We start from the raw sequence: 22,573 nt of genomic DNA, 5'->3' as shown, positions 1-22,573 counted from the left end.
CATTTCAAGAAGATCGCAACAATATATTTTGTTGGATTTTCATAAATAATTTGTTCCATGTTGCTGTATTATTACGACACCTGGGAATTTGTTACTTATTTCATGATCTCTTAAATTATTTGCAATTCTACTACAGTATTATTTTGTTTAAGAATAAGTTTTAATATTCCTTTCTCCAATGCATTTATCATTCATTCATTACTCATCCAGTTAAAGAAATGCTGTTAGATATATATTCTAATAACTCTTTCTATAATTCTTTCAAAATAGACTTGTCATGGCAAAATGTACCTGCAATTGTGTTTTAAAAAATTGCAAAAGCAATCATACTGTCACGAGTTTGATTTTAAAGAGCAATCCAATGAACCGGGTATCGATCTGTTGATTTACTCGTGTTTACTTGATCAGTGGAGCTTTAAATAGTCTCGCAGAGAATGTTCCTCACTAAATATAACCCATTTAAATACATACTTTACTGTGATCCAAGACTGTCTGCCATTTTGACTGACTATAAACACTCTTCGACAAAATGACGATTTTGTGTGATTAGATCCTGATCAGGACTGCCTCCCCACTGAAACACCATGTCCAAGTCCCCTGTAACTCCTGACTATGTGGATAAACACATGCCCCCGCCGTCTTATGAGGAGGTGATGGGACACCAGGCTCTCTCCTCCGTGAAGGCTGACGTCCCTAGGGAAGAACTGCCTCCCCTGGCCTACATAGACATCATGCCCAGGTGTCTGCATCCGGGGAACATGAGGAAAAGGGTGCCACCCGAATACGACAGATTCAGGTAAACTTTGTAACAGACTTGTGACATTTTAACAGTGTTTTAGTGTTCTTTATGTATTTTCTAATTGTATGCAGAAAATTTCGTGTATTAAGAATTAATGTACATGTATAAAAAAATCTTGGTTACAAGGAAAAATATCTCCTAACTATCCGTCATATAAATTATAATAACATTTTCTTAGACATATTAGATGAATTTATAGAAATTCAGTAATCCAGGTTCTCAGGACCTCCTTATAAGGAACTTTTTTTTGCATTTTTGGGGGGTATAATTTGGAAACATTTCAAAACTGTAGAACACACAGCACTAAACTGTTAGTGTAAAACTTTACAATATCACTGAACATTAAGAGCCATTCTCTGTAATGATTTGAAATTTTATATAGGAGCTGTGGCACGCATAGTCTCAGAATTTCTCCAAACTCTCTATGATAAAAGACATTGATACCCTAAACTGAAATCAGGCAAAAATTGGTTGCTATGTTTTATAGTTACCATGGCAACATGTCTTGAAGTTCGAAAAATGGCATTTTTTAACATGTTTAGAGCGCCATAGTTAACATTTGCGGCAAAGCAAACAATGGGCAATGACTGTTTCCAAAAGTTGAAGGTCAGATGTCTCAAATGCATGATAAACATGTTTGGTAAATCAACTATTACATACGTTACTATGGTAAGAAAGTATTCAAAAGTAAAAAAAAAATATTCATTGAATTTTATAAAGTCATACACGTAAAAATAAAAAGCAATTATAGGATGAAATGTTACCAAATAATAGAAAAAAGAGCCTTGAAACATATACCAAGAACATAATATGATATTTCATTTTGGTTGGCAATGGTTGCCAAGGTTTTTATACCCAGAGAGCCTTCAAAGTAACACTCTGTATAATTAAATCTGATCCTGTCTTTTAAAAAAAGCACATTTCCTCATAACTAATGATCAATTTAATAAGATGTCGGTGTGCTCCAAGTTTTCCCATTTGAAAAAAATTCCGATTCTATTCTTTAAATAGAGCGTTGCTATGGAAATAAGCAGAAAATATATGCTTAAAAACCTGAAAAATATTTTATTTCCGTGGATACGTACCCTTAAATGTAGATTCCCAAAACTTTTATGATTGATATTTATTAACAGCTAACTTTACTTTTAATTTTGACTATCATCCAATCTCTAAGTGGATGCAAGAAGTTGGCACACAGGGTTTAATATTGATATAAAGGTCACAAAATCGAACATTTTCCCTTCTTGGAAACCATAGCAACAGTGTTGTTTTATTTATCAAATTTTATCAATATATGATATTCAACTTCAGTTCTAACAGATAAGTACTATTCAAGCTGAGTCCTTTAATTTGTTTCTTGATTAAATGGCAATTTAATTCTTAATGCAGCGAAAAATAATTCACTTTTAAGCACTGGTACTTTGTTTCCATGGTAAGACTGCAAAGTAGCAATTATACTCAATTTTTCTTATGGTTTTGGTGTTGCAAGGTCCTAAGGATGCATATTTGCCAGTCTTGATTTTTCATGTTTTTCCTCAAGACAGTAGGATTAATCCAATCTTAGTTACTGGTTTTGCATGGTTACACTGTGTTACCATGGCAACCATAAAAGTTATTTATAGAATGATATTGCTTATACTTATATACTTAAGGTCAAACATTTTCATTGTTCTTCTTAAGTCGTTGATTGAGTTTGAGCATGTAACACCTACCATTGGTGAATACAGAGTGTTTTTCAGAATATTTCAGCATTTTAAATGTATTCCAAAAGTACCCTTTGTTACCAATTACTTAGAGATATAATCTAAACAGTTTCTTTACAGTATGAGTGACATCAAGGTGTCATGTTTTTGTGAGAATGGTTTGTTTGCTTTTTCTAGTTTTTTTTAAGCCACAGTCAAGATTTAAAGTGGCTGAAAATCTCGATTTTTCAAAATTTTCCGGTTGTTGCCATAGCAACCGAGACACATAGCAACGAAATTTTGATATCTGTTTCTGGTGTTAAGTACTAAGCATGGGTGAAGTTTCATCAAAATCGGTGACCATGCGTGGCAACGAAGTTTAAGTGGTTACAGAGAATGGCTATTAATTATCTTATGCTTGCAGTACCCTGATAGGAGCAGCTAATTACTGGCTCCGAGCAAACCCAAATTACGGTGTGTGGAAATGTGAGACGGTAGAACGAAAGGTGGAGTCGAGCGGGGAGATAATTATGGATAAGATGTTAAGCCACGAGTCAACCTATGGCTTCAACGTTCTCATCAGAGGGCTAAGGTAGGGAACACCATATTGTATTTCTCCTATACATACTCGTGAGAGAACTAAGGAAGGGAACGCCATAATATGACAAGGTTCTCATCAGAGGGTTAACCATAATATTCTTTAAGAAATGGAAAAAATTAAAATCCATTCTTTATTGAAATGATAAACTGATCCTGCAGTCACCTTTATACTCTCTCAACAGTGTCCTCATACAGTCCTTTTATTGACTGTTTTAGGTTATGGTTATACGTTAAAGACCCCTCCACACCACCACAACAACTAGGACTTTTAAACAAAGTCCCCAAAACCACAGAGGTGAACCTCACAGCTGGCCAGCTGTATCACCCATTTGCTGGGTTTGCCATCGGGCATCCATTATTTCTACAAATGTATGGCTATTCAATGACCACATATCAGGGATTTGATGAAACCCTACAAAGCTTAAATGAAGATTTAAAGAAACAAACACTGCAAGGTTTGAATACTACAAAATTCTAAAAGATACCTTATATAGAAAAAGTATTATTCCATAGCTATTAACATTTAACAATTGTTAAGCATATCAGTTTTCAGAATGCTGAAAACTGATATTACTAGTATTTCAATGCTTACCCAGGTTCTATACTGAATGTTGAAAGTGCCACACTTAAGATGTCTGAGGGACTGGAAAAAGCTGTCATTGATCCTGATAACACTGTCTGTCATGAGAATGGCGGGAAAATGAAGCGGTACACGCAGATCATACGTGTCTTCTACGTCATAGGAGAACCTGCCAATGAAACAATAGGTTAATCGTAGTTCTTTACTTGAAATTTCTTATTCCAATAATTTAGAAAAAATGTAGGGGACACGTTGTATAAATATATACGAGGGGTTATCAAAAAGTTCGTGGACTAGCGTCATAAAATTAAAACCGCTTTAGGCATATCAACGAATTTTACAATATCTAGTTATCATCATCTTTTCTATCTAAAGAATAAACCATAAATCATAAATTTTATTTTTCAATCAATGAGTGATGTTTTTGTAAGCAATGGTATGTCCAGGCGGCGCAACCTCGAACACGACGTTTTTGCGACCTACGTGTAACTAAGAAAAACTCTTTTGATACGGTCATTTGACATCCAAAAATCCCGTTATAAAACAGGTATGTGTCTGGACACAATTGTTCCATAAAATACGAAACTTTCACTTCATTCTGGAAGTTTTATGAAATTATATCGCAAATTTTACACGGAATGTCCAAATAAATGAGGCCTTGAAAATGACGTCAAAAGGGGGGAGGGGTTTCCGTTTCCTACATTCTATCAAGTTGTGCCCCTGACCTAGACATAAATATGTTGAAACTGGCTACAGAGAAATAAAATGCATCCAGAGTACTTGTCTTTTAATGTCAAAATAGATTCAGAGAGAAAAGGGATACACAGTTAATGTCGATGTGCAGTCAAGTTGTGAAAAATTAATCACGTCAAAAAATGTCGCTGATCATGCGTTGTAGATATTGAACTCCCAAAAGCAAAATATGCCGGCACAATCAAGCGCGGATCTCTCCCAATGTATCAATCCATTTGGAATATTATATTCATTGAAGGCCACTGTTCATGGCATTGTAAAGTCATATAAACAAGTCGGGTTTAAGTCCTTTCTTAGCTCCCGGGTTTCTCATCAAGAAAGTGTATGAGGTAAAAGAAGCGGACAATGAAAAAACAATGACGCTATCAGACGTCATGAAAGTAAACGACGACAGCGCCGAGTGATCATATATTGTCGTTTTCATTTCATAATAATTTGGAAAATAATGAACGTATCAGGCTAAAATTTTCAACTTTTCTTTATTTTTTGTTGTTTTATGTTCCATATAAATTTTGAAAGCACAGACTACATAGTACTAATTTTATAGCCTCAGTCCACGAACTTTTTGATAACCCCTCGTACATGTAGTGTGCATTCGTACATTCTTTGTTTATCCATTGTGTTTTTAACCTTTTTGTACCAGGGATGAAAGAATTTATTCCCAGCATTACAAAACCACCGGATATTGCTACTCACGCACAGTTTCAGAATTTCGAAGAAAACATGACAAAATTCAACAAATGGTTGCCGCATCAAACTGTAAGTAAAACATCTTCTTTTAAAATATGATACATAAATTTATAGACATGTGTCCTATTTAATAATTTAAATGTATACTAAAAATTATTGAAGATAACTTTTGGATAAACTCTCTCAGGGTATAAAGTTGGTCAACATTCAGACACATGAAGTCCGTTACACAGACAAGCTAGGTAAGCTCATATCCTATAGTCAATCGGATATCTACTCTCAGTGATTTGTGTAACTCAATAGATTCGAACTTTCTACCGTATTACAGGACAACTTGACATTCTCTCGGATCTGACGGACGACTTCGACGACGGAATGTCGGAAAGGTCATTTCTCCAGACACTCCGGGTATTTTACGTGATGGCGCCTAGTGCCGCACCCCCACCACAAATCAGCTTCATTACGTCACGGCTATTCCTCCCCGTCAGGACAGGAGAGAGGTCATTTGAGACAATGTCACAGACAATGTTCCGTATTGAAGCCTGGCTAAAAGTCACAGGTAATCTCAAAGTATCCATATATTTACTTATATAAGTCTTAAATTCAAATAAAATCGAAAAAGCTAAAAGTAATACATATATGAACTTACGTAAGACGTCTCTATTAAACTGTTGTCGAAAACAGGTATCCCTTCGTATAAAGTGGAAACCGTCAAGTTTCTTTATCGAGAATCCCTGAAGTCAGCTGTGGATGCTACCAGGACGTACTACACGTCCTTTAAAGGAGTTGGGAAGTACTACGTCACAGCGGTCAGGTAAACGAAAAATACAAATTAAAGGGGAAAAAGATTTACATTTATAGCTACAACTTTATATATACAAACTATAAATTACTCTAAATAAAATACACATAAAGATATCAGATAACCCTTAAAATTATAGACTCAGATTAGCATGTACAATTGTATTTACGATACTTTCACATTTTTGCAGGGTTTACTTTCTCTATCCGTACCAGGAGCCCCACCCGTCTTATCTCCCTCCCGCTTTCCCCTGGGATCCCTCCATGAAACCATCCTCTACCTGTACTATCCAGTAAAGCGCGGCTCATGTGACGTCAACTTGTCTATCAATTGTATTATCTGTACTTTTATTTACATGTACATCTTATGAGAGAGATTTGCAGATGCTATCCAGTTTTGATTATGGAACTTTCTTCGACAATAATATTTATTTTTTTAAATTAGATTCAAAAGCATTAACTGAAAACTCTGACCACGATCACTTACTATTTTATTATACATTCTCCGCATTCTAAGTCTTAAATGATTTATGTTTTAGAAATTCATGCAATGTAAATTTGTCAAAGGTTTATCTGACAAAAATATATTGAATGAATATACCTCTTTGTCATTGCAAATGTATTATTTTTTGTTTGTATTTATATTTATCAGAGAGAGAGAGAGAGAGAGAGAGAGAGAAAGAGATTCATTTTGGTCATGCATAATAAAATAATTTCTTTACATGATAATTTTTTTAAAATTACAAGAGATAAAACTTCATTGTCTGCCTTGAACGTATTCAAATATAATGACCAAACGCGATGTACTTATAACCAGTACGTACATTGCTGAAACATTTACAAATGTGAGCCATCCATAGGTAATAAGATCTAAAACATATCATGCATGTAAAACGTATGTAAAGGTATGTGCATAAAGATACCTCTTTTTTCTGAGCAAACAAAGATGAAAATTATTGAGAAAATGAAATTTGTGAAGGAAACAATGATTGTACATAAATTTTTGCCACAAGCAAGGTAAAATTAACATCATGCACACATTCACACAAGGATTTTGTGATCAAAGAAAATTGTAAAAATGCACGTTCCAGAGAGTTAAAATTAAACTGTTTTGAATTTACCAATCATGTACCCCAGAAAAAAAGTCATTTGTTATATTGATGAAAATTTCCTGTTTATTTCAAGTATTGGAACATTAGTTAGATTCACTTTGGTATGTTCAAATATTTACATTAAAAAGATCCTAGATAAATCCACAAGTAGTCATAATACGTGATTTCTACATAACGCTACTGGTTCATCGATAGGCGTGGTCTTAAAATACCACGTGCAAGGCGAAAGAGACAGAAAAAAGAAGGGTTGGATTGGAGCAGGTATATCAATGGAATTGAAAACATGTAGATATAAGAAATAGCTATCAGATTTTCTGATTTTGTGATGATGATCAAGCAAAAAGCTTGCATAATTATTTTATGCATAATCAACTCAGGCAAATATTCAAATTATCACGCAAGGCAAATGCTTGATCATGATCACATCATAAAACCATCTAGGGGTACAGTGAATATTGAGCTAAAAAATTATCATAATTGGCAAAGTCCATGTTTTGCTATGAGAGACCTGAAATAGATGTCAGATCAAGAAGTAATACAGGAGGTCACATTGGCACCAGTTATGTAATAAAGATTCTGAGAAAGTTTCATTAAATTTTATTCAGTGGTATAGGAGGAAATGCGAATAAAAGATGGGTATCCCTCAATAGTAATGTCCATGTTGTGCTATGAGAAACCCTAAATATGTGTTCGATAAAAAAAAAATAAAAAGTGCGCAATGACACCCTGTAACAAAGATTCTGTGAAACTAATTTAATTTCAATCAGTAGAAAAGGAGGAGTTGCGAATAAGAAATGGGTACTCCAAAGCGTAAAGGACTGACGGACGAACAGACAGGTGGACGGAGAAACATCCCCATCAACGTATGTCCTACCTGTTTTTCAAGCGTTTGTTATAAAATTTAAACCGTTATTCCTCAAGTATTGTCAAAACAAAAGTATACTTGTGGATACACCTTTTACACGTTTAAATGCCTTTGAAAACTCCCCCGATTATCGAAGGTCAATGAAACCATACAGGAACAGTGTTTATTGATTTAAATGTCTTATTTTGGTCAGTTTTGCAATACTGCTGCCATTCATACAGTGTTCTGGAAACATGTGGAAGAAAATGACCAAATGAAATATTCCAGTTATGTAAAGGCATGATTAGGAATGAACATTTATGAAATGGTCTGGTTGCTGTAAAAAGACTGTCAAAGAACTCAAACTGTGTATTCGACATCTCTATCTTATCAAAGAAACCCGTATCGAGCTTGTTCAGTGTGAGTATGGATTCGCCCCCACCAGTAATAACCACAGAAGATGTTATCAACTCGCTCCCTCCGCCCTCCTATGAGGACATTATGGGGCACCAGGCCCAAACCTCAGCGAAGACTGACGTATCTAAGGAGGAGTTGCCGCCCTTGGCTTACATTGACATAATGCCTCGATGTCTTCACCCGGGAAATATGAAAGGACGAGTTCCACCGGAATACGACAAGTTCAGGTAAGGGTTAATTATAGCATTTTTAAGTTTAAATGCACCAATTTATAATCAGATAATTTTCTGGACGTTGTCAAGGATTTTACTGTATGGTCGAGTGTATCCTAAACCCCAACCCAGCTGCAATTGCTCTGTAGGTTCCTGATTTTCACTGTTTGTTTCACTTTGATAGTACATTGATCCAGGCATCAAATCACTTTTTGTTTTACTTTTACAGTACTTTGATACAGGCATCCAACCACTGGCTACGAGAGAATCCAATGTACGGCGTGTGGAAATGTGAGACGGTAGAGCGAAAGGTAGAGCCAAGCGGGGAAGTTATAATGGAAAGCATGTTATTTCACGAGGCCACGTATGGGTTTAACGTTTACATCAATGGAATCAGGTAAATCTCTTTAAAATTCAATCAAAGAACTAAAGAACTAAAGAGTCGTAAAAATTCAAAGATTTTGAAAAATAAACTTGTATACTGGAGCAAATAATTGTGATCCAGTCATTTTGTCCATATTAATCTATATTAATCTATCATTACTAGACTGTGGTTGTATGCCCGCGACAAAAGTTCCTCGCCTCCTCAACAGTTGGGGCTTTACAGCAGAGTTCCAGACAAGGTATCCATACCCTTCGCTTTCTATGGACGCCGCAGATTTCACGGTCCGGCTTTAGTTCAAACCATAGCATCATACGAAGGACTGAGAACTACTGTAGACAAGCTAAACAAAGAACTCAAGAGTAAACCCATTGGAGGTAGGTCAGAATAATATGAAATAGGACATATTAAGACAAATAAAAATAATGTTGAGATATACAGAGCACTGTCAATCGTCTTAAAATTGTGTGAAGTAGTTCTTCATGCTATTGAAGGAACTATTTTGACTGTGGAGTGTGCCGTGATAAAGGCTGCGGAGGGATATGAGAAGTTAGACGTGGATCCTGACAATACAGTGTTTCATGAAAATGGCGGGAAATCACGGCGTTACACGCAGATTCTCCGGATATTCTACATCATTGGAACTTCAGCACAGGAAACCTTTGGTAATTGTACAGAATATTAAAAACAGCACCCTAGCATATGGGACCATTATGGCCTTAAAATATTGTCCCTTCTTTTTGCTTGTATATTCCGCAGAATTGATAGATGTTATACCTAAAGTAACCCATAAACCTGGAATGGGGACACCTGCCAGGTTTGAGACGTACGATGAAACACTGGAACGTCTATCTAAAAATCCACCCTCAGAACTAAAAGTACGTTCCTTTTTATTTCAAACACTTGATTCGAAAGTGATTTTTCTGCTTGCACTTTTTGATGAAAAATATGTATTCATACTGATTTTTTTTCTTAGGAAGGACGGATTGTCAATATACAAACTCATATATCGAAATACCGGGAAGTAATGGGTATCGTACAATTCTATCTTCTTTTCTTGATTTCACCAACTGTTTTTCAAAGTGCTGTAACAGAACAATGTATGATTTTTTTTTCCTTTCAGGTGAGGTTGATGTTCTATCGAACGATACCGATGACTTTGTCTTCGGTACTGCAGAAGGAAAACAGTTACAGATAATTCGCATTTTCAAAGTAAACGGAAGTTCAACCAATTCCTTTCCGCCAGGCCTTTCCACCAAACTCTTCCTTCCCGTTCGTACTGGACCGAAGTCATTTGAAAATATGCAACAAACAATGTACCGGATCGAAGCTTGGCTGAGAGCAACAGGTATATTTAGTTTATCAGGGCATACGACGTCGGATACCCACGCCTGGTCTTCAAACAGGTGTCTAGTTAAAGACACGATTTGTCACTGGTAACCGAGGATATTATATATAAGGGCACACAATTTCGTTGACCTCTTGCTATCTGATTTCTTCGATTCGTCGTTGTATGTCGATATTCTTTTCCCCCCTTTATATTCAGCAACCAAAGTTAGTGCATAATTTAATTGAGCCTCTTTCAAAATAGCGAAATTTTTTGCCCCTGAGCCATGGTTCTGATTAGGGTTGAGCCCTTTGGACCATAAAGTGAAAATTTGCAGATTCTTTAAAAAGATCTTTGCTCTTTAGAATTGAACAGACAACGTAAACACATTGTTCTGATGAGCGAAGGTTCCTAAAAAATTATAAAAATCAGAGACCCAGATACAAGGGCTCTGGTGTTAGATGTAGGTAAAATGTAACAAACAAAATTATGATGATAAAGTATATCTCCTTCCACATTGTGAAAATCACGGTTTCTTGATCAGGGATTCCAGTGATAAGATGGAGTTCTGTTGATCATTCACTGAAAATGCCTTCATTCTTTAAAAATCCTCTTCTTCTTACCATGGGTATTTTGCAGACAAGTAAATTCATGCTAATGATCGATGGGCAAGAGTACCTCTTACAAAATTGTGAATATCCTTGCCTAAAAATCATATTCTTTAATTTGTTGTGGATGTTCCTATTCCTAGTCAAATTTTGCTCTAAATGTTCTTTGTAGCTTTAAATCTCGATATTTGAGAGACATTTCTCCAATATGTTGTTGTTACAAGTCAAACACAACAAAATCACATTTGTGCACTGGACAATGTTATCAGTGAGTAACATTGACTTACTTTTCTAGGAGTACCTGTCTACACTGTTGATACCGTATCCTACCTCTTCAAACAACATTCTCCACTCGGTGTGGATAACAGCAAATCTAACGTGATCAGTCCCGCGGGGGTCGGGAAACACTTCGTCACTGCAATCAGGTCTGAAAATTATAAAAATCATTTTTAATGTTCATTAAAACTTACAAATAATAGACTGTTAATTCTTTTGCAGTATATACGTACAATACACTATACTATAAACTTTACATTCTAAAACAGTATTAAAGAAGAGATAATACATACCTGATCATTTAAATTGACCACCATCGCCACGCATTTTTAAGTCGATGTTAAGGCTATCAGTACATGCATTTCTTTATGTTGCAGGGTGTATTTCTCTCAGCCCTTCCAGGAACCTGACCCCGCCCTCCTCCCTCCTGTATATCCATGGACACCTTCCTCAGGATCATCCTCCTGTTCTATATTGTGATCGGACTTCCTGTACAACATACTGCGTGAAACTGTATCAAAATCAGAACACATAGGACCGGTCACTTATTGATCAAACGCATATATCAATATTAAGACTGTGATATTACTTACTTTTCTAGTTCTACTTTTTCAATGTTAAAACATATTTACATTCATATGTTATTGTTGCCTTAATAAAAATCAACAAAATGTTTCAGAGGAACTTTAAGAAGTAACATAAAAAGTTTAGACACGTCAAATGTGCTCGAACTGTAGCAGGCAATTTTATCATTCTAACCCGGACTGGAAGAGGTTAAACTTTTTTTATATTGATCTTCTCACTGGTCAACTTGATTACAATTTAGATTTTACTGACTAAGTAAGATATACATAGTCTCTTTCGTTGATTCATATTGTAAAATGTAGATACTTGGTATTTACATTTATATAGATATTTCAGAAGATCATAAATATTAAAACTATTTCAAGCATTAATCAGAAACCATGCCCAAATTAACTGCAGTTTAACATTTGATAAACTTACATCTTTCTTTTTGTTCGCTTATAATATCTTGACGTTTTTTTTTGGCTTGTTATCCGCAGGAATTGTGTGCATGAAACATTATTTTATAGTTGAAATGTTCACAGGTCGGTTGACCATAATTGGATAGATTTTACAATAGAAAGCGTTACATTTACATTAATATAATACATAATGTCAATTTGTAATATTTAAGCCCGCTTACCTAAAACCTGATAGTTACGTATAACATAGTAATACCGCGTAAGAATATGCACCTATAAAATGATAGAGTAAGAAAGAACATTTTTTTAAAGTCGGACTATATATATTTAATAAAGAAGCATAAGCTTTAAAGTTCTTTAACCGACTAGGGTATAGGTCTGTGAAACTCAAAGATTAGGAAAGAAATTCTTTTGTTCTCGGTGCAACTAAAGAAATTTTCTATTGTAGATTTTAAAAAAAAATGAAAATAAACTGAAAACAACGTAATTTATTGAATTAAAACAAGTTAAAACTCTCTAAGAAGAGAAATAAAAACTTCTCGATTAATGGCCTAATGAGTGTTTGGGGTGGAAGACGCACATATGCAACTAATATGTGGATTTTAAAATGACAATGAAGCACCGCATTGTTTTTATATAGAAAAAGTTTATTCTTATGGTCTCTGGGTCTCCTTGTTTTTAATTATTTTATTTTTAAAAAAATTATTTATATTTTACATTAAATGGATTTTTTTTTTCGTTAAATTAAAATGTACAAATATGACCTTTCAACATCGCGGAGAAATGACCAAGAGATTCTTTAATGTGTTTATAAATGTAACAATTCATAGCACATGACTCGTATTATCCTTTTTTCAAGTTATTTCAAGCAAATCAAAACATCCTTTGGAAAAAATATTTCCCTTTCCATATGAATTTGATATATCAATTGAATGCCAGAATTTCATGTGTCATGCAATTGAACGAAATATTCACTTTTAAAGTGCACCCAGATTCCTGTCAAATGCTTATAAAAATGTCCTCGTTGTGCATATACTCTTTAATCGTTCAAACATCAAAGTCAGATGCAATGATCAAATGTTTATGTTTAAATTTTTGCACAAATTTCTTCAATTATTTAAATTGCAAGCCCGTATAAAGTGCAGGGGAAGGGGCAGGGTTGCCCCGCATTTTTGAGGGTATATCCTTCTGCTGTAGTTTTGATAGAATTTAAGAGGCTTTGTCACTTTTCGTAGACGATATATATGTACAAGATGAGAATGTATGTGTACAAGATAAACAAAATCTTTGTATTGAATGTACTTTAAGCTTCAAATTACTCAATATCGTAATGCTGATAATGGTTCAATTATTGACGATGGTTAGCACGTTATAATCTAAAAATTACATAAGAAACTAAACCATGCATCTATTCTTTCACAATAATAAGCATTTCGAGCCTGATTGAACATTTTTATTTGAGTTCGGTTAGATTTTAAGATGATTAGAAATCATTTTAAAAATAATTAATTATGCTATCGACACTCGGCAGTTTTTGATATACTGCCAAATCCCGGCGACTTACGTAGTCTTTTTTATTAACAGTCAATGCTCCGCTTAATAGGTTAACCGTCTTTGAGACTTGTTTTGTTCTTTATGATCACTGAGCCCGACTGCCAAAAATAAATTGCCTACCTCACTTTCGTCATGGGCCTGGAGCTTGAAGGCCCACGTTGGAATATGGACTAACAATATGTGAAGGTTTGACATCTTATTACTATGCTTACTATTGATGCAATAGCTACCTCGATTATACAGCTGAAAGTTTAAGAAATTAAACTTTTTGAAATTTAAAATTAAAAAGAAATTAAATCGAAAGTATTACTATTCATCCCAAATTACTGCTTTCTATCAAATGAACGGTATCGTTACACAGTTACACGGTATCATTTTAATATTATTTGCAAAGTTAGTGAATTCGGAAAGGGGAAAGCATTTCTCAATAATAAATTTATTTACACGCAAATCATATTTGTGAAAAAGTAAATATCTCTCATGGATATTAGCAATACATTCTGTAATAATTGGAGTATTTGTCTTCACATTGATTGAAGGTTAATTAATAATTTTTACCATATTGTTTCATCTCACTTTTAATCTGATATCATAATCTGGCTAAACTTTAGTCAATAAAGCTGTTTTAATTCTTATTAATACAGAAAATATTTGTCTAAGTCTTTGATCCGACAAGTCGTGCCTAGACCCTCAGGTATTTAGAGCTCCCTGCTAATTTGTAGTACACTATTATACTGTAAACACTTTTTAACAGTTTGAAATTTAAATACATATATAGAACGATGAAGCCCGATCGATCTGACACTGAATTAAACGGAGATAAAATTTCATTGCAAGACCCGTACATAAATCACAATTATTTATAGAATTGATAATATAACAACGATAAAATCGAGTAAAGCCCAATCAAATCATTTTTTTTAATTGCGATTTATTTCAGAAATTAATGTGAAATTTAGACACATAAAGCCATTAGAATTTATGCATGTTAACATTATTTAATTTAACTGAAATTGAATGTGTAATTCAAAATTAAGTGAAATTCTTCATTCTGGAATTTTAGCTGATCATTTAATCGGCAAACCCAAATATCTGAGGTTTTTGATACGGTTCCAGATTGAAATAAAGCCTGACCTTATGTCGTGCACATTGGGATTTAATCAAACAGTTTAACAAATACTTAAAGCTGTTGTACATTACCCGACTAACAAATCTACATAATTTATAACTAGTTATATGCAATTCGTCAGTTCCATTAAGGCCTAAACGACATGCAAACGCCAATTTGGACTTTGATTAATTCTAGAAATGTCTAAAGAATTTGACAGCGAGTTGTATATACTTTCAGCGAGTTGTTTATACTTTCAGCATTATCAAAGTTAAGAAATGCCGAGGTCTAAAGAGTCGTTGAACTTTCTTCTGGTGTCATCTCTTCTCCATGTAGCATCCCAGGTTCTCATTAAGACTGTCAAGACTGTCACCGCCCGCCTCAACACGTCTTTAGAACAGCTCCTTAATCTGCACCGACATGGCTTCTTCCACTCCAAAAAAACCAAGGAGTGCTGCAAGTGTGATCAAGGATTCAGGAACTCCTCGTCCATCCTGACCCTGGCAGAATGGAATCGACTGTTCCAGAAGACGGACGAAGATTGCGAGCGAGCATCACAAGCAGAATGCAGTTGTTGTTACCAAGCTAACAACGACATTGACCCTGACTGTTTCACTATCAACATATCAACGTGCATTCTTGAAAGATCGGTTGCTTTAGAAGAAAACGAACTTAGAAACATTCAGCAGATTCGGGATGCCAACAGAAAGCTTGTAGACAGGAGAGAAGAGGCGACATTGTCAGAAGAAGAGTTCACCTCTTTGTCCAGTGACCTCACCAAAGTCCTCCATGACATGAGTAAGAGACATGGAGATGATTATTATAACGACATAGTGGAGAGTATTCAAAGAATCGACAACAATGAACCCAATGACGAGGAGGCCAAAAGGATTCTGGAGAGGTTTGATCAGGATAATCAGGTAGGCGATGGTATTCATTCCTAAACCAAGAGAAACGATGTGATAGTTTCTGGTATAGTTGAGAAATCTATATAAAACTCACAGTAATTGTTGGTTTTGGTTGTGAATTAGGTTCCTCCGATATCAGAGGATAAGAGAGAAATACTTCGTCAGCTGGAGTATCAGAGAGATGACTCCACAAGGTCTGACGTCTCCGTGTGTGGTTCTGACGTAGAGGACCTACCAGACGATATTGGTGAACAAGACCCGCTAGTACAAGCTGAAAGTCAGATCCCCAAAAATGAGGACGACAGTTCCGTAGATTTGGGAGATAGCGATTTTGACGGTGAGTCTTATCATGTCTTCTGTGTAGAGTAGTATTTTATACTAAACTGTTAGCTCAAAGAGACGGTTCAGGGTTCAGATACCACTTTGAAAAGACCTATTCTTTTTTAAATCGTTTAAATCAATCTTTTTATTAAAAAGTTTTGCACATATGTGTTTTGCACATAACATTATTCCTTTTTTCTAGTCTACAAGTTTACCAACTGAAAATAGTTAGATTTATAGTTCTAATGCCCTTCTAGTTATTAAACCTTCTACTAGATGAAAAATGTAGCAAATCGAAAACATTCAAATTTTGAGCAGATGAAGACGAAGAAAAGGAATATGGAACACTTCTCAGGAGGATGAAGGAGAAATTTGACTACCTCAGTGAAAAATGTCTAACTGTAGGGAAGGAACTGAGTAATGTTCGTCTACGAATGGGAGGCTCCTGGACAGTTCCTGAAAGTAAAGCTCAACCAGAGGAAGTCCTTAGACAAGAGGTGATTACACTTGTCACCAACAATTAAATTTTAATTCATAAAAAATAATTAAAATCATATTTTTGAAAATTTCTACTGCTCGAAAAAATTCAAATCTAACAGGAATATTAAAGGAAAATTAATTGGTACCAGACCACATATTTTATAAGTCATGGTGTCTCTTAGTCTCTGCATATTTGTAAAACATTCTTTGGCAAACAAATGTCTTAAAAAACATTTCTAGATTTCAATCATAACTCCTTGAATTGTTCTCAAAAATATCAGCAAGAGAGAATCTTTTGTTAAATAATAAACATGTAAATACCCTTTTAGCTGAGAGAGATTGAAATGATGAGGAAATTTATCGACAATGATTTGGATGATGATGTACGTAAAATATACCTACCTTATGAAGATTTCCATATCACCAAGAGTCCTGGAGTAAGTCTGGACCCTGCATTCATCAAGGTACTTGTTTGATGTTTCTTTATTCAGTCTATGAATTTCAAATCACAGCTTTAATCACCGCCATTTGTGTTTTCTCAGCCAACATGTTACAGACAGGAGCGAGTGCTACCTCCAGCCCGTCCCACCTTTGTGACGTATGCTCAAAGCCAGATGAACAGAAAGAAATTCTCTAATGGTCTTTCCTCGATCAGCAACATGTTCAGGAGAAACCTGCATGTGGCTAATGACTGGACACTGGACCCAATTCCTCGGAAGTATGACCAGGGAATCTCATTGAAATCATCAACTGATGATATCAAGCCAAAGTCCTTTCCAGTAGACAGCTCCATTTCCAGTTCTGGAAATGAAAAGGAGGACACATCATCGGCTTATAAAGAGAATAACTTTCTGGGAAATACTCGAATTCCTACAGCTGTTTTTAAAATAGATTATGCCAAATATGAAAAATGCATAAAGGATTCAGAGAAAGCTTTGGTAGACACCCATATAACAGGAAAAGGTAGGTGAATATCGTGCTTAGGTTTGCAGAAATCATATAACTTACATGTTCAAGTAATATTTGGAGGTATCTTCTTTCAGACGCTGGGAGTATTCTCTGTGAAAGACAACATGGGCACTACCTGCGTATGTGTGAGCAGCAATCAAATGATCTCATGAGAAAAACGGAAAATTTAAAGCAAGATATTCAGCGACTCAGGTCAAGATTTGACAGTTGCGAGCAGCTGTTTTCTGAAAACTTAAAGATATATCAAACTGTAAGATGATAATTTTAATTGAATGTTGTATTGAAAATAGAAATGGTTTTTTTTTTCAAATAATCTTATTCATTACGTAAAATCAGTAGTCATGTTATACCGTATTTGTAGATGCCACTTTGTCAGGATATGGTGGATAGTGAGGTTAAAACCCTCCCTGTAACTTCGTCATTTAATGACACGTCACGGTCGCCTGTACTTCCAATGAAATATCAGACTTCCACTCCAAGATTGACAGGCAAGCCAATCACTGCAGGAACAAGGTGGAATGAGTTGGCTCTGAACTTAGACGTTGGATCTCTAGCGTCAGATGATGAAGGTAAATTGAAATCAATATGAGAGGCTATCTAATCTGTGGTTCCATTTGTATTGTACATGTATGTTTCCTCGCAGAATCAGTTCTGGAGAAAAGGCACGGCGACTCCCTGAGAAAGTTACATGCTGAGTGTGAAAGCCTGAAACAAAGGTGTACTCGATCAAAGAGGAATCTACAGGAAGCACGTGAACAAATGACTAATTCTTCATCACACTTGGACTTGTGGGAAAATTCTCACTACGTATCTAATTCTAAAGACGACGTAAGTTAAATATTTGAACTTAATACATATTTACTTCTTGAGATAACCCTTTTTTTATCTTCTATGAAACTTTCCCCCTCTTTCTTTTTCAGTTAGTCGGACTGGATAATGAATTAAGCGACATAAAGTGGAAGCCCGACACTTTGAATGAGTCTTATGATTCGGCATACAATACTTTGGCCAGTGGAAGATCCACGGGGTATAGCATAAAAAGTCGTCCTACCTCTTCCCGATCTCCATACACAGACATCAACATACCTTCTGTTACCTCACTGGCCACACCTAGGAGACAGGAGGAGGAGGTCTCACCGGCGTACACCCCCCGGTCCATGTATTCACCGGGGTACGAAAGCGGTGACGAGGAACCCGTACAAAATTACTACACTCCAACCAAGATTACAATTCCAAAACATCTTGAGAGGAAGTCTCCAGTTCTAGTAGGACTGCAGTTGTTTCTTTACATTCTTTCAATTGCTATAAACAAAAATCCAAAGCAGATTAAAGATAAAATAGTTCAAAATTACGTATATTAAAATAATTCATGGTCTTTTTTTCCAGAAGATGCCAATACTCCAAAGGACACCAAACTATTCCCCAGTTAATTATGACAAGGAGGAATTCGAAGGGGACGAGGAAGATTTTATTCAAGATGGTTCGTATTTCATCTGATATTTTATACAGTTGTTACAGCATACGTTTTAATCTAAATTTTACTAAGAAGTTCTTCGTTTATCTGTTCAATACATAAAATTTACGGCGGTTGTGACCAATTCACAAGGGATGCTTATTCCTCCGAGGCAGCTGATCCCTATTCGCATGTTTGCCCTGTTGATTATTTGTTTTGTTTAAACTGTGTTCCAGAGATTGTAACACTATTCGATGACTTCATCTTAAACATTTGTTTTATATTTTGTATAAAACATGCTTACATTTTTAACTTTTTTGCTGTAATTAACAAGCATGAAATGAATTTCTATTTTTAAAACTTTCAGAAGAACTAGAGATGGAAAATCAATATGGAGAGTTCCTTGATCAATGCAAGTCTAACTTCTTGGCCATCAGTGCTAAAAGTTTGGAGTTAAAACAGGAAATCCGTCGTCTACGCTTTGATATGGGCTTACCATTAAACAAGAAACAAGAGTCAAAGGTCTGCATTCTCCAAATGCTTGTAAATTTACATCATTCGGCATTGAAGAGACCAAATTCATTTACAAGGGTATAGCTTAACGTACAATTCGGTATATGTGGTAGATTTAATTCATTGTTTTGTCTGCCTTTTTAGTTATCCCCGGTGCCAGAAAGGCGTTTGAATATGAAGTACAATCTGAGAATCCCCAGGATAGACATTAGTTTGGAGAACCGGGCTAATAAGGTACACCAATGCTCACATTAATTTTGCTTGATTTTTTTTGTATATTTTGAATCATTCTAATCGGAGTAATGCTGAATTTTTGATTTAGGTGTCAACGTATAGTGCAACTGAGAAACACCAAGAAAATTGGGCATATACAGATTCATATGAAGAAAACGACTACGAACCGAGCATTAGTGCTTTTGAAAAGGGTATCAAACTAATACACACTATTTTACTTCATTTAAAAAACATACAAGAGTATTAAAAAATAATGTACATTATGATTAATTTAGAGTTATCGGTAGCAGAGGAAAGCTATGGAACTTTTCTATCAAGCATGAAATCCAATTTTGACACCTTGAACGAAAGAAGCATGCGCACAAAAGAAGAGCTCCGGGCTCTTCGTAGGAACATGCGCACGCCGACAATGTACGGAAGTGGAGCCTGCGGAGGACAAGTATGAAATAGGCGTAGAAAATGAAGATGTGAAAACATTTTGTCTAGTAATAATGCTTTTAAAGCTTATCATTTGACAAAAATGATGGAATATTCGAAAATCAAATACTTTTTAACAATAGTATGCAATGAATATTATACACAAGTTACTAAGACATTCCATTGAATAGTTTTAATCTTAAATGGCAAGATAATAAACATTTTCGATAAAGCAAAGTAAATAACTTTTTCTTTGTATTACTTAGACTGTGTATGTATAATGCTGGAATTAACTGTAGTAAAATGTCAAATTGAATTCTTTAGGTATACAACCAACCCTACTTTAGTATGCCAATGGAATTAAGTAGTTACTGAGGCCGTGTGAGCTACAGAACTCTGATCAGCTGATGAACTAACGATTTTGGTGTGAACAATTTGAAATGTGAACTCAAAATGATAACCTTTAATTGAGAAACGTTATGGTAATGAAGTTCGATTTCATATGTGATTATTTCTTCTTCAAACATGTAAACAAGACAAATTTTGTATTTCTTTTACTTTGCGTGTGTGTGCTTTTTAATAGACTTGGTGATGGGTTAATTACTTATTTTTTCCCACATAACCTAAATAATTTCGAAAATTGTGGGAAAATTTTTCGAAATGAACCAAATTCCAAGTTCTTAGAACAAAACTGTGAAATAAATCACTTTATATATTGCAATGACCATATGCAGACTTAAGAATCATTGGTCTAGAGCTAATATAATTTGTGTATCAAAATTAAAGATTTTTAAACATTGTTCTTTCATAGTACTTAATGTAGACTTGATTTTTTTTTTCAAATAAAGGTTATGAAAAACCAAAATTCTTCGGGTTTTTTTTTTTGGTTAAACTACTTTGTGATATCAATAATTATAACAACGCTGCTACGTTCCACGAAAGAGGCAAACTTCTGCAAAGCTCTGTAATAGTACACATTTTAATGTTAAAAATCTTCCAAGAGAATACCTAATTTTCACATTTACTTATCTTTGTCCTGCTCATTTTCTTCTTTATTAAAACATTCAATTTACCAGTTTGGTTCGAATCTCTTTGTTGGTATAAAATATCCTGTTACAGTCTTTCCACCTCCTCCTATATTGGGTAAGTCTCGTTCGAATCCCTGTCTGGTCCGCTGCATTTTCTCCACTCCCGTTACATTTGGTGCCGTGCCATGCCCTGGAATTGACAGGTGAGAGACCTGCCTGGGATAAGCCTGGGTTGGGGTCTTTGGAGGGTTAAAGAACTTTAAGGAGGGCGGAATGTGGCGGTCAGCCGGGTTCGATCGCCGGTGGCCAGATCGATAGCTCAGTTTTTTTTTTTTTTTTTTTTTATTTATATTTTTTCTCATAATAAACAAAGAGATAGATGAACATATTTACATTTATGCCTTACACACAAACACACTCACCCTTTCACACTATCCACTATCCATCTATAGATAATATTAAAAAATAGAGATAAAAAAAAGATAATAAATGTAAATTCAATTCGTCACTATTTCCTCCAACACCTTATAACATTGTGCATAAATTATTTGAATTATACTTATTTCTTTTATCAATATGCAGATAAAAAAGAAAAGAAAAGACAGCAACAATAGTGATCAATGCCATCTGAACTGTCACTCCTCAAAAACAGGTTTCCATGTAGACCATATATAATTAAAATACACAATTTTATTCTTTTGGATTGAAACAAATTTTTCAACATTATATTTGATTTTTAGATGACATAAGAGTGCACTGAGATTTGGCATTTTCTTCTGCATCAAACAAGTAAAGATATATTGTTTAGTGTATAATATAATAAAATTCACAGCTCTATTATTTTTTGACAAAGGAATCTCTCCTAATATAACATTATTAATGTTAAATCCGACCCTTTTTGAAGTAGCTCTATATATATGTTGGCTAAGACTACTCCACAATGCCAAAATATTATTACAAAATAAAAATACATGTTGGATTGTTTCACTTTCATTCTTACAAAAGGTACACAAATCAGTAGTTTTTATATTAATCTTTTTAAGATAGTAACCTACAGGAAGAATCCTATGCAGTATTCTAAACTGCAGCCATTGAACAGCTGTATCACTTGTTACTTTAAAACAAACTTTAAAAACATCATGTATTTCAAAATTACACTGCCCATAGACACTCAAAATGGAAATCCATTTTGATATAGATGTAGGTTTAACATTATTTGTGTTTAATATGGAGTAAATTGGCTTAGTGCATTTTTCTGACTGTAACAACAATTCATAATAAAAGGGCATAAGTGTATTGTAAGATTTTGTGAATAAGTGGTTGTCAATAGACATACATTTCAAATATTTTGATACTGCAGTAAGAACACTATTATATTGCATAATCTGCTTATTTGTATCCGTTTGTGAGAGGCAAAATCTTTTTTGTAAAGAATCAAAGCATAAAAATTTTCCTTCGCTATCTAAAAAATCTCCTATTACTCTGATACCCTTCTCATACCAATTTTTGATAAAAACAG

General features: G+C 34.8%; 3 protein-coding genes across 4 annotated transcripts; all 3 read left to right on the top strand.

Annotated features, from left to right (window-relative positions):
• Positions 1 to 455: 455 nt before the first annotated feature.
• On the top strand, positions 456 to 6,511 carry LOC134260481 (uncharacterized). Its single transcript, XM_062743026.1, has 9 exons — positions 456 to 796; positions 2,906 to 3,073; positions 3,298 to 3,536; positions 3,678 to 3,848; positions 5,058 to 5,173; positions 5,292 to 5,346; positions 5,433 to 5,663; positions 5,789 to 5,918; positions 6,097 to 6,511. Exons 1-9 carry the CDS (start codon positions 585 to 587, stop codon positions 6,200 to 6,202), a joined length of 1,428 nt encoding a protein of 475 aa, XP_062599010.1. The 5' UTR covers positions 456 to 584; the 3' UTR covers positions 6,203 to 6,511.
• Positions 6,512 to 8,008: 1,497 nt separating this feature from the next.
• LOC134260480 (uncharacterized) lies at positions 8,009 to 11,678 on the top strand. Its single transcript, XM_062743025.1, has 9 exons — positions 8,009 to 8,505; positions 8,720 to 8,887; positions 9,038 to 9,249; positions 9,367 to 9,537; positions 9,632 to 9,750; positions 9,849 to 9,903; positions 9,996 to 10,220; positions 11,103 to 11,232; positions 11,461 to 11,678. The coding sequence occupies exons 1-9, from the start codon at positions 8,288 to 8,290 to the stop codon at positions 11,561 to 11,563; spliced, it is 1,401 nt and encodes a 466-aa protein (XP_062599009.1). The 5' UTR covers positions 8,009 to 8,287; the 3' UTR covers positions 11,564 to 11,678.
• Positions 11,679 to 13,696: 2,018 nt separating this feature from the next.
• Positions 13,697 to 20,867, top strand: LOC134260488 (uncharacterized). Of its 2 annotated transcripts, none has more exons than XM_062743040.1 (16): positions 13,697 to 13,809; positions 14,992 to 15,651; positions 15,763 to 15,976; positions 16,279 to 16,457; positions 16,770 to 16,904; positions 16,983 to 17,403; positions 17,484 to 17,659; positions 17,771 to 17,978; positions 18,053 to 18,237; positions 18,330 to 18,674; positions 18,799 to 18,889; positions 19,230 to 19,384; positions 19,520 to 19,609; positions 19,698 to 19,800; positions 19,885 to 20,048; positions 20,351 to 20,867. In XM_062743040.1, exons 2-16 carry the CDS (start codon positions 15,010 to 15,012, stop codon positions 20,399 to 20,401), a joined length of 3,159 nt encoding a protein of 1,052 aa, XP_062599024.1. In that variant the 5' UTR covers positions 13,697 to 13,809; positions 14,992 to 15,009; the 3' UTR covers positions 20,402 to 20,867. The 2 variants fall into 2 exon arrangements, with proteins under 2 accessions (XP_062599024.1, XP_062599023.1); XM_062743039.1 differs by having other exon boundaries at positions 18,796 to 18,889.
• Positions 20,868 to 22,573: the final 1,706 nt, after the last annotated feature.

This window comes from Saccostrea cucullata, unplaced genomic scaffold (assembly GCF_032062105.1).
Source record: "Saccostrea cucullata isolate Sc308-1 unplaced genomic scaffold, CSIRO_AGI_Scuc_v1 ctg1290, whole genome shotgun sequence".
Classification (NCBI taxonomy): domain Eukaryota; kingdom Metazoa; phylum Mollusca; class Bivalvia; order Ostreida; family Ostreidae; genus Saccostrea; species Saccostrea cuccullata.
The sequence above is the reverse complement of the archived record's forward strand: the minus strand, read 5'-3'. Positions and strand labels throughout refer to the sequence as shown.